The 11721-nt window shown below is 44.7% G+C and overlaps 2 protein-coding genes and 1 long non-coding RNA gene across 3 annotated transcripts; all 3 read left to right on the forward strand.

The window, feature by feature from the left end:
* LOC110680336 lies at positions 1 to 1217 on the forward strand. Its single transcript, XM_021856158.1, has 3 exons — positions 1 to 201; positions 335 to 1029; positions 1097 to 1217. Exons 1-3 carry the CDS (start codon positions 10 to 12, stop codon positions 1125 to 1127), a joined length of 918 nt encoding a protein of 305 aa, XP_021711850.1. The 5' UTR covers positions 1 to 9; the 3' UTR covers positions 1128 to 1217.
* Positions 1218 to 1223: 6 nt separating this feature from the next.
* LOC110680337 lies at positions 1224 to 1825 on the forward strand. Its single transcript, XR_002502841.1, has 3 exons — positions 1224 to 1242; positions 1458 to 1562; positions 1731 to 1825. It is a non-coding gene; the product is annotated as an uncharacterized LOC110680337 (long non-coding RNA).
* Positions 1826 to 2244: 419 nt separating this feature from the next.
* LOC110680338 (H/ACA ribonucleoprotein complex subunit 1-like) lies at positions 2245 to 11666 on the forward strand. The gene is made up of 2 exons (XM_021856159.1): positions 2245 to 2492; positions 11469 to 11666. The coding sequence occupies exons 1-2, from the start codon at positions 2305 to 2307 to the stop codon at positions 11533 to 11535; spliced, it is 255 nt and encodes an 84-aa protein (XP_021711851.1). The 5' UTR covers positions 2245 to 2304; the 3' UTR covers positions 11536 to 11666.
* Positions 11667 to 11721: the final 55 nt, after the last annotated feature.

The raw sequence follows: 11721 nt of genomic DNA on the forward strand, positions 1-11721 counted from the left end.
CACCACAATATGGGTATGGCGCGCAGTTACGGTGCAGGGCCACAGTACAATCAGCCAATGCTTTCGGATTATCCTGCGGGTAGATCTCAACCTGGGGGTCCACGAGGGCCCCATCTTCCGCCCCCTGCCCCCGTTAACCTGGATCGATCTGATGAGTACAACTCAACGTGGGATATGTCGATGACCTGGGATGGTCCACATGTAAGTATGGCTTTAAGGTTGTTCGTTTTTATATGAGTAACCGTAAAAGTTTGGAAATTTGATTATTTTGGGCCATGCTATTTGGCATCTTTGTTGCCCTTTGTTGGATATTTCTTAGTTTTTATACTTGCAGGATTCATCTTTCCAGAGCTTGGACACTCCTGTATCGCCTCCTCATTACGAAAGGAAAGGTGTGAATTCGAACGTGATCGAGTACATCGATGGCGTCAACGAAGATGGCCCACTGCAGGATGTAGATCACCGACAACTTCCCAACATGCCAATACCCGCCTTCATGAAAGATAAGGGAAGGTTGATGGACGTAGATCATCGCAATCTTATTTCGTTAACGGGTTCACCGGGTCCACTGCTAAGCAAGTCCGGGTTGGATGATCTCGAGGACATTGACGATGATGACGACGATGATGTGCTGCTGTTAGAAGAAAATGATAAAACGGATTCCAAATCGAAGGAACAACCCGTTCCTGCCCCTGTGTCACCGCCGGCCAGGACAAAACTGGCCGAACCTTCGCTAGGTGCTTTTCCGTGGGGTACTGGCACAGGTGATGTCGATCTGAGGCAAACCAATCTAAATCTTTTGGGACATGCATCTATCGCGATAGCTCCGACGACCAGCAGTAGTAGCACAAGTATAGCCACAAGCTCCACCAGTGAACCAAAGGATCTCGACATGCGGATACAGTCGATGCAGCAAACGCTCGATTCTCGATTTGGCGGAGGTGAATCCCAAGATGAGTCCAAAGGAGCCGATGATGCTCTACAACTGTTGCAGACACCAACCCTTTGCTGGAAATTGACGATTTTTTGGTAAAATTTCTTGCTGTCGAATAAACATGGCTTTTGAGTTTGATGATGCTTTGTTTCTCTCTTGTAGCAAAACTTTGAACGGGAAAACTTCGATTTGAGTAAACCGCCGACGGTTCTGATGAGCAATCAAACCGAGTCGTCACCATCACCGCCACCTTCTCTGATGGACGTGACCGCATCAACACCCAAAAACGGCTGCGCAGATAAGTAATGGTGAGTTGAACGATGTCGCATCTTAAGGTTCCCTCAATATTCTGTCTGTGCCAAAAACAAAAAGTTAAGTTATCTGTGCCTTGAGATCATATTGGGGCTACCCTAAATGACATAAAGTCGTTTGAGATAATCGAATGATCAAGAACCATTTGGCATAAAAGTCATTTGGAGTAATTTCAAGATATTTCAAAATTAAGACAATTTACCCATTCCAGACGCCGACGAACACTCTGGACCACCAACGGATAACAATGAGAGTGTTGATATGGATCTCTCCGACGAGGAATACGTCCCGGAGCATCCCACGGAAGCGTCGACAGGTAAGGGCAGTTCATCTGCCAAAAGAAAATCTACTTCTTCTCCTGTGTCGACTTCGGTACTTCCGGTGGCGGGTAATAACAAAGCTATCTGTTCTACTAAATTAGCTAAATCCGACACTGGTCCAATAGCTGATGCTGCAAACAATACGACGGATGATTCTCTTTCAGCGTTACACGACGAACCGATAGAGGACTCAACGGAACCGTACGAGCCCTTCGAAGGAGAAGACATCGACGATGCGTTTATGCCTTTGATGAATCCCCACGCTATCGAGTCAAGACGAAAGTGTAGCGAGCATTACCAACGCCTCCGGTGATTCCTCAGAACCAGCCGGAGCAACAACAGCAACCACAACAAATTCCGCTACCTCCGCAACAACACAGGCCACCGTTACTGCCCGATCCGGAATATCCGCCGCCGTTTGCATTTCAAGCGCAACAGCAACAGCCCCAACGGAAGCAGTGGGACATGCCCCCACCTCAGTTCAACAACTTGGGTCTGGCCTGCCGAATCTGGCCGATCTGGCTAACTTTGGAGAGTTCCCGAACTTGGCGGCGGGTCTGAACAATCTGAATCCCCGCAACCGGCGGGACTTCCGCCCCATATGTGGAACAACCAGCAGCAGCCACCACCGATGGGGCCAATGGGGGGGCGGAGGTGGTCCAATGGGGGGCAAATCAGTTCAACTCGCCCAACAGGCCACCTTTCGGGGGATCGCCGTTCAACAACAATAACAACAAGATGAACAACTTCAGGAACCACAACAACAACAGCTGGGGAGGAGGTGGTCGAGGGGGCGGTGGAGGCGGTGGGCCCCGACATGGATCGCCCTACTTCCGAGGAGGCGGTGGGGGAGGACGGGGTAATTTCCGCGGTGGCAACAACAAGTTCCGCGGTGGACACCACAATAACAATCGAGGTGGAAACTGGTAAATTGGAAGTTTTTCTTTTTGGTTTATGTTTTTGTATGAATGCGTGTGCTTGCGATTGCGAATTGTGAGAGAAAGAGAAAATTAGGAGTCCGATTTTGGACAGGATTTTGTTCAATATAGAAAGAATATTGTGGTCTGATACCAATGTACATGATGTACTGCCTATATTCGCATAACCAGCCTAAACTATAAAAGAAATACCATAGAACATGGGACAATTATGCGAGCAGGGACAGATTTATGATCAGTTAAACTTTGGACGAGAAGTGAAGATATGAACAACGGTTTTGATAGCATAGCAAAATTTAATATCTGTTACTTGGTAACAGTCTAATAATATATATCGTTGTGCAATAACAGCACTATGAAACTGAATTGCTTCGGAAAGGGAAATGGCCCATTTGGCATGAAACCATAAAGCGTAACGTCATTTGACATAATTATCACTAGTGCTCTGCTGAGGGTAGTGCTCATAGATAATATCGGTATCGGTTGCATTCAATATCAATATAAAATCATCATTAACGTTTATAGAACAAGGAACAATATTTATTTATTTTATTATGCCTTTGTCGGGCTCGGTTCCGCTTTTCAGCAAGTGCCTTTCGGCGTATTCACCACCAAACCGCTTTCACGTTTCAGGGCGGGTGTACAGATCTGTCACCGTTCCAAATGTTCTGCCGACTATATCCATATCATGAAACAAATTGGCTTGGATTTTGTAAAAATCGTATCTGTGTTGTTAAACCTGGCTCTTTGCATGACACCTTCTAGCGCGATGTTGAACAGCAGGCACAAAAGTCAATCACCCCTGTTCGAATTCCCCGGCGAGATTCGAAACGACTGGAATGTTCACCCGAAATCTTAACGCTATTCTGCGCACCGTCCTTCGTTGCTCTTATTAGTCCCTTGGTGCAGAGTCTATGAATGGAGAGTTACGCAAAGAGAACTGGCAACACGTTCCCAATCACAAATCATTTAATTATTCTGGCCACCTATTTTATTGTGTGCGCTTTCCCGTGACTTCACTCAAATGCACTCTCAATTCGAATGTTTTTTTTACAAAGTCGCAAAGAACAAAATTAAAATTGAGCTCTGGTTTTGTAATTATAAAGTACACGGGAGAAATCAGACTACCCAAAAATAAGTTCTTTTTACTCAAATTTGGGTAAACTGCATTTAGTTTTTACCCCACGGTTGGGTTGTTTTGCCTCTCTCGCAACAGCAAATGTTGTCAAAAAACAGAGAGAGACGCATCGACCCAGCGTTGAAGTTTAATGGAATAAGCCAAATTTGGATTCTTTCGAGTTTAACCTAACGTTAAGTTGTTTTTAAACACATCCCGGAGACTTCGAAAGCTAACGCTGGGTAGATTTTTTTTGCACTGAGTTGTTTGTTTTGCCGCTGTCAAATGGAAACAACCTAATGATAGGTATTTATCAGTTAACCCAAATTGGGTTATCCCACGGAAGAGCCGAATTGCGTCAAAAGAAGTCAAAGTTGGGTTGATTTGCGGCTCCGTGTAATAACAAATGAAGTGTTTAGTAGCGAATTGCAACAACACATACGACAAACAGCATGAACTCAAAAACTTTATCATTTTCGGTTTCCGCACGACGAGCAACTAAAAAACCAGTGAATTTCTCTTAGTCGTTTGCTGCCCTCTGGGAATTGACCGAAATCAGCCGCATCAGTAGCGTAAATCTGGGTTTGAATAACTTATATAGTTTTCGAACTATCACTTTTGTATTTAGTTTATTGAATTTAAGTTGCATTTTCAACTATGAAACGGAGTTAGGGTCGAATTTCGTTCGTTGCACTATCTTTAGGTGGCTTCGTTTTGATTGGGCATCCGTTAGGTTGGCTATAGCCCACTTAAAACGAAGGCAAACGTCACTTTTTGACATAAAGCTCGATTTATCAATGTTGGTAGCCCTGCATTTCTATTCTATTCAACATTGTGGCAGCTGAAAACTCAGCACGATTTGTGAAAGTCTTCACTAAGTGGGCTACAGGTTTTGTGCAACGAACAAAAGTTGACTGTATATATTTCCACTGATGTAGGGTGATTACTTACATTACCGTTACATTACATGCAACAAAAAAGCGGGTTCATTCATAATATAAGCCTCAAAGAGCAATTATTTTGTGACATCATCATATCACACCGCAAACTTAAACCGTGCAATTTTTATTTCGTCACGATAACAATACTACTCTTGCCCCAAAACGTGTTTGTTTATTTTGCTCGATAGGTTGACGATTTGACGGTTCAATAGGTAGACTTGGTTTCAGTCTTCGCGCAACTCTCATTCATAGGGGGGGTTATATTTTCATAATCGGAACGTTTTAAAATATTCCATCGGTGAAATTTTGAAAATCAATGAAAATCACGTTTTCCTACACATTTCAGCCCATACAAAATGTATGGGAAAATTTCACCGATGGAATAATTTGAAACCTTCCGATTATGAAAATATAACCCAAATACTGAACTCTAGCCGAGAAAAATCCGAGGTACATTCGATTTGCATAATCTGCTGGTTTAGACATAGCGTGTACCCTTCCATAATTTTCCATAGCCCTTTGCGGTCGATGCTGTCATAAGCTGCTTTAAAATCGATATTGATGATATATTGGCTTTTCAGTCTTGACAAAATTAAAAACTGTTATTTTATTTTGTCCGACAAAATTTGTTGGACAAAATAAAATAACAGTTTTTAATTTTGTCAAGACTGAAAAGCCAATATATCATCAACAACGAACTACAGTCGAACTACCAACGTTAAAATCGATAGACAGGTGACGCGTTGGGACTTGATATTCACGGCACTTCTAGAGGATTTGCCGTACAGTGAGGATTTGGCCCGTCGTCGAGCGGCCGGTGATGAAAGCAGCTGGTGATACTTACTTACTTATGGGTCCTGGGCACCCATTCTGGCACATAGGACCGACGTGAAAGATTTCCATCCTGGGCTATTGCTAGCTATCGCCTTGACCAGGTCAAATTATCGTCGACTTCTTTTATTTCTTTGTTGAGGCTGCGCCGCCATGAGCCTCTGGGTCTGCCTCTGCTGCAATGTCCTGCTGGATTCCAATCCAGCGCTTGTTTGCAGATTTCGTTTCCGCCCCGACGTAGAGTGTAGCCGACCCACCCCCACTTTAGTTGTCGAATTTGGGTTTGTATCGGCTGCTGATGGCACCGACGATGGAGCCCAACATTAGAGATTCAGTTGTGTGGCCACCATGCCCGATTACATACCGTAGCATCTGTTGATGAACACGAAGTAGCGGTGATAGTTATACATCCTTGCCCTCACTCCAGCTATAATCAGGATGAGTCAGCAAAGATCCCGTTGTGCAATACTCTGCACTGCACGTAAAGGCCTCGTACTGCGCTTCGATGAGGCCGATGATTTTCTGGGAACACCTTTGCGTGTCAGAGCACCCCACATCTTTTCGTAAAGCTTTTTCGTAGTCAATGAATACCATATACAGTATGGTCCACACAGAATTGTCCGACACGGAATCTCGCTTGCTGCGACGGAGAGTCCCATCGACCTTTTCCTGGATCCTGGTTTAGGATCACTTTGCATAGAACTTTGAGAACAATACATGATGCCCCGCCAATTATCGATAAACATGAGATCACTATTCACTAACACGCCTTGCATCCAGTCGGCCGGAAAATTCAAGGTGTCCCAGATATTGCGAAATAGTTGATGCAACAGTTTATAGGATATTGCGGAGTCTGCTTCGAGCATCTCAGCTGATATGCGATCGACCCCAGGGGCTTTGTTAGATTTCATACTTTGAATGGCTGTTTCCATCTCATGCAACGACTAATACGCCGAACTCTAGGCGGATCGTGCTGAGGTAGGTGGCCGGGTTGGTACTTGAAAAGTTGTTCGAAGTGCTCAAACCAACGTTTTAGTTGGTCAGTGGGGTCGGTTGACAGCTATCCAGTCATGTCTTTCACGGCATTGTCGTATTCATCTTTGCCCCGCTAAGGCGTCGTGAGATATCGTAAAGGAGATGAATGTCGCCGGTTGCTGCGGCTTTCTCACCTTTGATAGCAAGGGAGTCCGCACGCGCTCGTTTGTCCCGCCTACATGAGCGCTTAACTTCTTTTTCAAGAGCCTTGCTCCTCTGGTTTTCGCCCGCTCTATCGCGGTTTTCGCTTCTCTCCGCTCCTCTAACTTCCTCCAGGTTTCATCGGTAATCCACTGTTTTCTTCCGAGTGCGTAGCTCACTCTCGCTGGTAGTGATGAAGGCATTATTGATGGCGGTCCATCGCTCTTCTACGCTGCAACCTTCCGAAATATTTGCAGCACGAGTCTTCAGTTCTTCGACGAAGAACCTTTTCACTGTGGCGTCTTCTACTCGGCGTGTGTTAAATCGACGTCCGACTCTTTCCTCCTATCAATGAATCCGCGCAATGCGTAGACGCACCTCGCCGACGAAAAGGTGATGGTCGGATGCGATGTCTGTGCTACGTTTGTGCCGCACATCAAGAAGGCTCCGTTTCCACTTTTGGCTGAAACAGATGTGGTCGATTTGATTTTAGTAAAGCCGTCAAGGGAGACCCACGTGACCTTGTGAACCGGACGATGGGAAAAGAGCGATCCCCGATCACCATGTCGTTGTTGCCACAAAACTCTGCCAACAGCTCTCCGTTTTCGCTCATTTCTCCGAGACCATGGCATCCCATGACGGGCTAATAGCTCAAGTTGTCGGATTCGATCTTCGCATTGAAAGTCCGCCCATGTAGATCTCGATATTACCGTTCTGAAATCTTATCCACGACAGCATTTCAATTGACTGTAAAAGGTTCTCTTTTATGGCTGCAATTCGGCAGCATCCGTTGGCGCATAACATTGGGGACTATGGTAAGGTTTTCAAACCCGTGTTCTAAATCTGGCGACGATTATTCTCTCATTTTTAGGCCTTCCCACTTCATTAGCCGCTGCGTAAGCTGGCGCTAAGCAGAAAGCCAACTCCACAGGGCCAAGGAGCGTGTTCACCTGGCCGGCATGGCCAATATTCTGGCCAGAATTAGAATCTTAGGTGAAGCTCCCGGGGAAACGAGCATGTCTATTTCAGCCCGCTGGATGCCGTCAGACGCTGTTTGGGGCCGGCACCCCCAGAGTTGGGGAAAAGTTCTGAGATTTCACACTGACAGTAGGCATTGCCGTAGGCGACCCGAGCAGGAGAAATAACTACTGAATACCAAATTGAGGTATTCCATACGCAGATAATTTCCAATACTACAACACTGAATGAGGTATGAATGAGCCCTGCATAAGAGTAGAATACCTCAAATAATACCTTATGCATATTCTAGAAATACCAAGCTGATAACTAGATCAGGTTATTGTAATACCTAAATAATATTTGATGGATTTTCATATAAAAGTGAAATTTTCATAATAGTTCAATACCTCCCAGCAGTCCTCAATAGCTATCGGAATACCAAAATGAAGTATTTTTAATTGTTTTAAACATTTTTTTTCAAATACCCATTATAATACCAAAATGAGGAATTGATAACTTAACAATACCTAATTGGGGTATGATACCAAATATGGTATGCATGAGTTATTGCCGAGTTATTCTTTCCTCCTCGGGGAATCATAGTCACCGGAGCCAGTGAAACTCACGCGTATCGCTGCTGTAGGCAAAATGCCTTGAAAATAGCAAACACCCCGTTGCTTAAGGGCAACCCAAAACTACTGTAGAAAAATGTTCTATTTTCCGTTGCAATTTCCCGCATTTGCAGCCTTCAATGACACTCCTGATTTAGAAAATTCATGTACAACTACTGTATTAGGAGAGCCACGTGATTTTTCGCAAAAAACTCAAGCCTACTACTATTACCTTCCCAGCACTGGCCGCATCCTTGGTGAACAGACGCTCGGTGGATGTACCTCTCAATCTAGCTGAAGTCAGATGGACAACAGGACCCAGGCTGCACTACTACTTAAGCACGCAACTCATAGCTGGCGGTCATTTGTCATCTTCACTACCAGTTAAGCACGCAACTCTCAGCTGGCGGTCATTTGCCATCCGTCGACTCGTGGAAGCATGAGGTAGGAACTTGTGCAGGACTCCGTCGACACATCATTTTGCAGCCCACCAGCTGCTGATAGACGACGGAGAATAATCTTGTATAGCACTTTGTTGGCGTCATTCAGAGATAAAGATCGGATGATAGTTTTCACATTCCAGTTTGTCGCCTTTTTTGTAGATGGGGCTAATGACCCTTTGCTTCTGCTCCTCCGTTAGCTGTTCCGTGTTCCCAGATTCTGACTATCAGCCGAAGCAAAACAAGCCTTCAACTTCTCCGGGGCCAGTTCCACTCCGATATCATCCTTACCAGTCGCCTTTGTTGTTCTTGAGCTGGTTTATGGCATCCTTAGCTTCCATAATTGTGGGAACAGGTGGTTTTCATCATCCGCCGTGCTGACGTAGTAATTTCCCCCGCTTGTGCTCTCTATGCCATTCAGGTGTTCGTCGTACTGCCGCTTTCCACCTTTCGATCTTCTCACGTCCGTCCGTCAAGATGCCTTTCCCTATACGTTCGACTCGCCGGTACAACGCCTTTTCGCTTCTTATTGTCCCGGAATAAGCGGGTTTGCTTTCGTTTCCTTTATGTATCGCTCCACGTTTTGTCGCGTATCTCACTGCAGCATTGCAACCCGCGCTGCACCCTGCCTGCATTCTTCTTCGAACCAGTCGTTACATGTCCTCCTTTCCACGTACACGACTACGCTCTCGGCTCTGTTGGTGATGGTTGCTTTTATGGCACTCCAGCAGTTCTCAAGAGGGGCTTTATCAAGCTCGCCCTTTATCGGCAACGCTACCTCGTACACTGTTGATGACCCGTACATTGTTGATGGCGGATAGTTTTGGGCGCAGTTTCACCTTCACCTGGTGGTCTGAATCAATGTTAGCGCCACGATAAGTTCTGACGTCGTTTATATCGGAGAAGGGTCGTCCATCGATCAAAACGTGATCTATTTGTGATTCCGTCTGCTGTGATGATCTCCAGGTGTACCGATACGAAAGACTGTGCTAAAGCAGGTGCTATGAATGCGAAATCAATCAGTCGAAGGCCGTTCTCGTTCGTCAGGCGGTGGGTGCTGAACTTTCCAATTGTCGGTCTGAACTCCTCTTCCTGGCCAACCTGAGCGTTTAAATCTCCTATAATGATCTTGACGTCGTGACTTGAGCAGCGGTCGTACTCGCATTCGAGCTGCGCGTAAAATGCGTGCTTTTCATCATCAGTGTTTCCGGAGTGAGGGTTCATGATGCTGAAGTTGAAGAACCGGCCTTTGATCTTTAATTTGCACGTTTTTTCGTTGATCGGCCACCACCCGAACACGCGCCTCTGCATATCACCCATCACTATAAAAGCCCAGTTCACGTGTGTTGAGATTCAGAAATACACTCCTCCAAGGGTCTCTTCTAGATTCTCCGGAAGTATTATTGAAGTCTTCAAATAACTACTACAAAAACTCCTTCTTTTCATTTCGTGTAGGGATCATAATTTCAGGAAATTCCACCAAAGATTTCTCTAGGCATTGTACCCAAGGTTTTAGAGATTCCCTAAGCATATTATCCAGGGTTTCGTTTGATGTGTTTTCCAATACTTATCCTAGTAACTTGTCGTATGTAATGGAATCACCAAGGCTTCCTCTGCTTCTTCTAGGCATTACGTCCTCACTGGGGCAGAGCCTGCTTCTCAGCTTAGTGTTCTTATGAGCACTTCCACGTTATTAACTGAGAGCTTTCTTCGCCAAAGTTGCCATTTTCGCATTCGTATATCGTGTGGCAGGTACGATGATACTCTATGCCCAGGGAAGTCAAAGAAATTTCCATTACGAAAAGATCCTTGACCGACCGGGAATCGAACCCAGACACCTTCAGCATGGCTTTGCTTTGAGGCGTTGACTCTAACCACTCGGCTAAGGAAGGCCCCTTACCAAGGCTTCCTCAATGATTCAGGAGCTCACCCATTTTTATCACTTGTATCATGTTTAACCTCGACCTGACTCCAAGTCTTTTCAAGATCTACTAGATAGTTGATATAAATCCAAAGCATGATACCGATAAAAAGAACTAAATGCATCCAAAATTCAAATTACCAGATCAATAATTCTGGGGTGAACAAAGAACGATACTAAGGGTATGTTCGGTAGATCTTACCTCGTAAAGCACTAAGGGTCGATTTCTTCACCTTCGCTTAACCCGTAAACCACGTTTACCCATACGATTGAACCAGGTTTAAGGCCTAAACGGTGGTGAAGAAACCGCTTATAAGTAAAGGATCTATCTGCGTACTTCCCACTTCCCTAAGGAATGAGTAACAGCGTGTTATAGGAGACTCGACCACACTTGCCCATTGACGCATAATTGGCCCATATGCATAGGAATTCCGGAATTCATGGCACTGATATGCGATTATGGGCTGCATATAGCATATTCTTGCTGCCTGAGTCCGTATCTCCATTTTTCGCAGATTCGTCAGTCGATTATTGTAATGTCGACGAGTGTGTTCGGTGTGAATGATAATGTTCATGTGTGAGTGTAGTGTTTTTTATGTTTCCTTTCATTTTTTCGTTTAGCACAGTTCCACCCAAATAGAACAAAAAGAAAATCAATTGAAACAGTCCGTTAAGTGAGTGCAGATTAGAAACATAACAAAAAACCTCAAATTATAACTTGGTTAGATTTTAGGCGAGTCTTTAGGGTACGGTTCCGTATACTTCATCGACGTTGTAAATATGTATGTGTGCATGTGAGATCATCTGCAAATCAAACGCAGTATAAAAGAGTACGTTTTTCAAGGCTGCATATAGTCAAATAGACAGACAAGTTAAGAGTTTAAGGTACATAGGAGGAGTATATTACCTGTGTGTTAATTAACAACTAACGGTTTTTCTCTCACCATTATCAACGCCCATTCGCTAGGTTAGATTCGTTCTTACGAAACGGTGGCGACATTCTTGAACTCATTGACCGGTTCGCCCCCCGCTAGTGCAGATGAAGGAAGTTTAACGAACCTGCCCAGCTCACAAACACAACCAATTTTAAAATACAGTTTGTAAAATAGTCAAAACCCGAACGGACAGGGCCCGTTCGACACGAACTACTTTTCTATGTTGAATTCGTAAATCAAATTGTTAACAATTTATCTTTTCTAAAAAAAACTTGTTAGCCTTCG

Source organism: Aedes aegypti, unplaced genomic scaffold (assembly GCF_002204515.2).
Source record: "Aedes aegypti strain LVP_AGWG unplaced genomic scaffold, AaegL5.0 Primary Assembly AGWG_AaegL5_hic_scaff_1206_PBJ_arrow, whole genome shotgun sequence".
NCBI classification, from domain to species: domain Eukaryota; kingdom Metazoa; phylum Arthropoda; class Insecta; order Diptera; family Culicidae; genus Aedes; species Aedes aegypti.

Bases quoted from the DNA above. Each gene is read 5' to 3' on its own strand.
- LOC110680336 (XM_021856158.1), top strand. From the start codon at position 10: ATGGGTATGGCGCGCAGTTACGGTGCAGGGCCACAGTACAATCAGCCA. The intron at 202-334 runs GTAAGTATGGCT...TTATACTTGCAG, and splicing joins TGACCTGGGATGGTCCACAT to GATTCATCTTTCCAGAGCTT. The intron at 1,030-1,096 runs GTAAAATTTCTT...TCTCTCTTGTAG, and splicing joins TGGAAATTGACGATTTTTTG to CAAAACTTTGAACGGGAAAA.
- LOC110680338 (XM_021856159.1), top strand. From the start codon at position 2,305: ATGAACAACTTCAGGAACCACAACAACAACAGCTGGGGAGGAGGTGGT. The intron at 2,493-11,468 runs GTAAATTGGAAG...CCCATTCGCTAG, and splicing joins AACAATCGAGGTGGAAACTG to GTTAGATTCGTTCTTACGAA.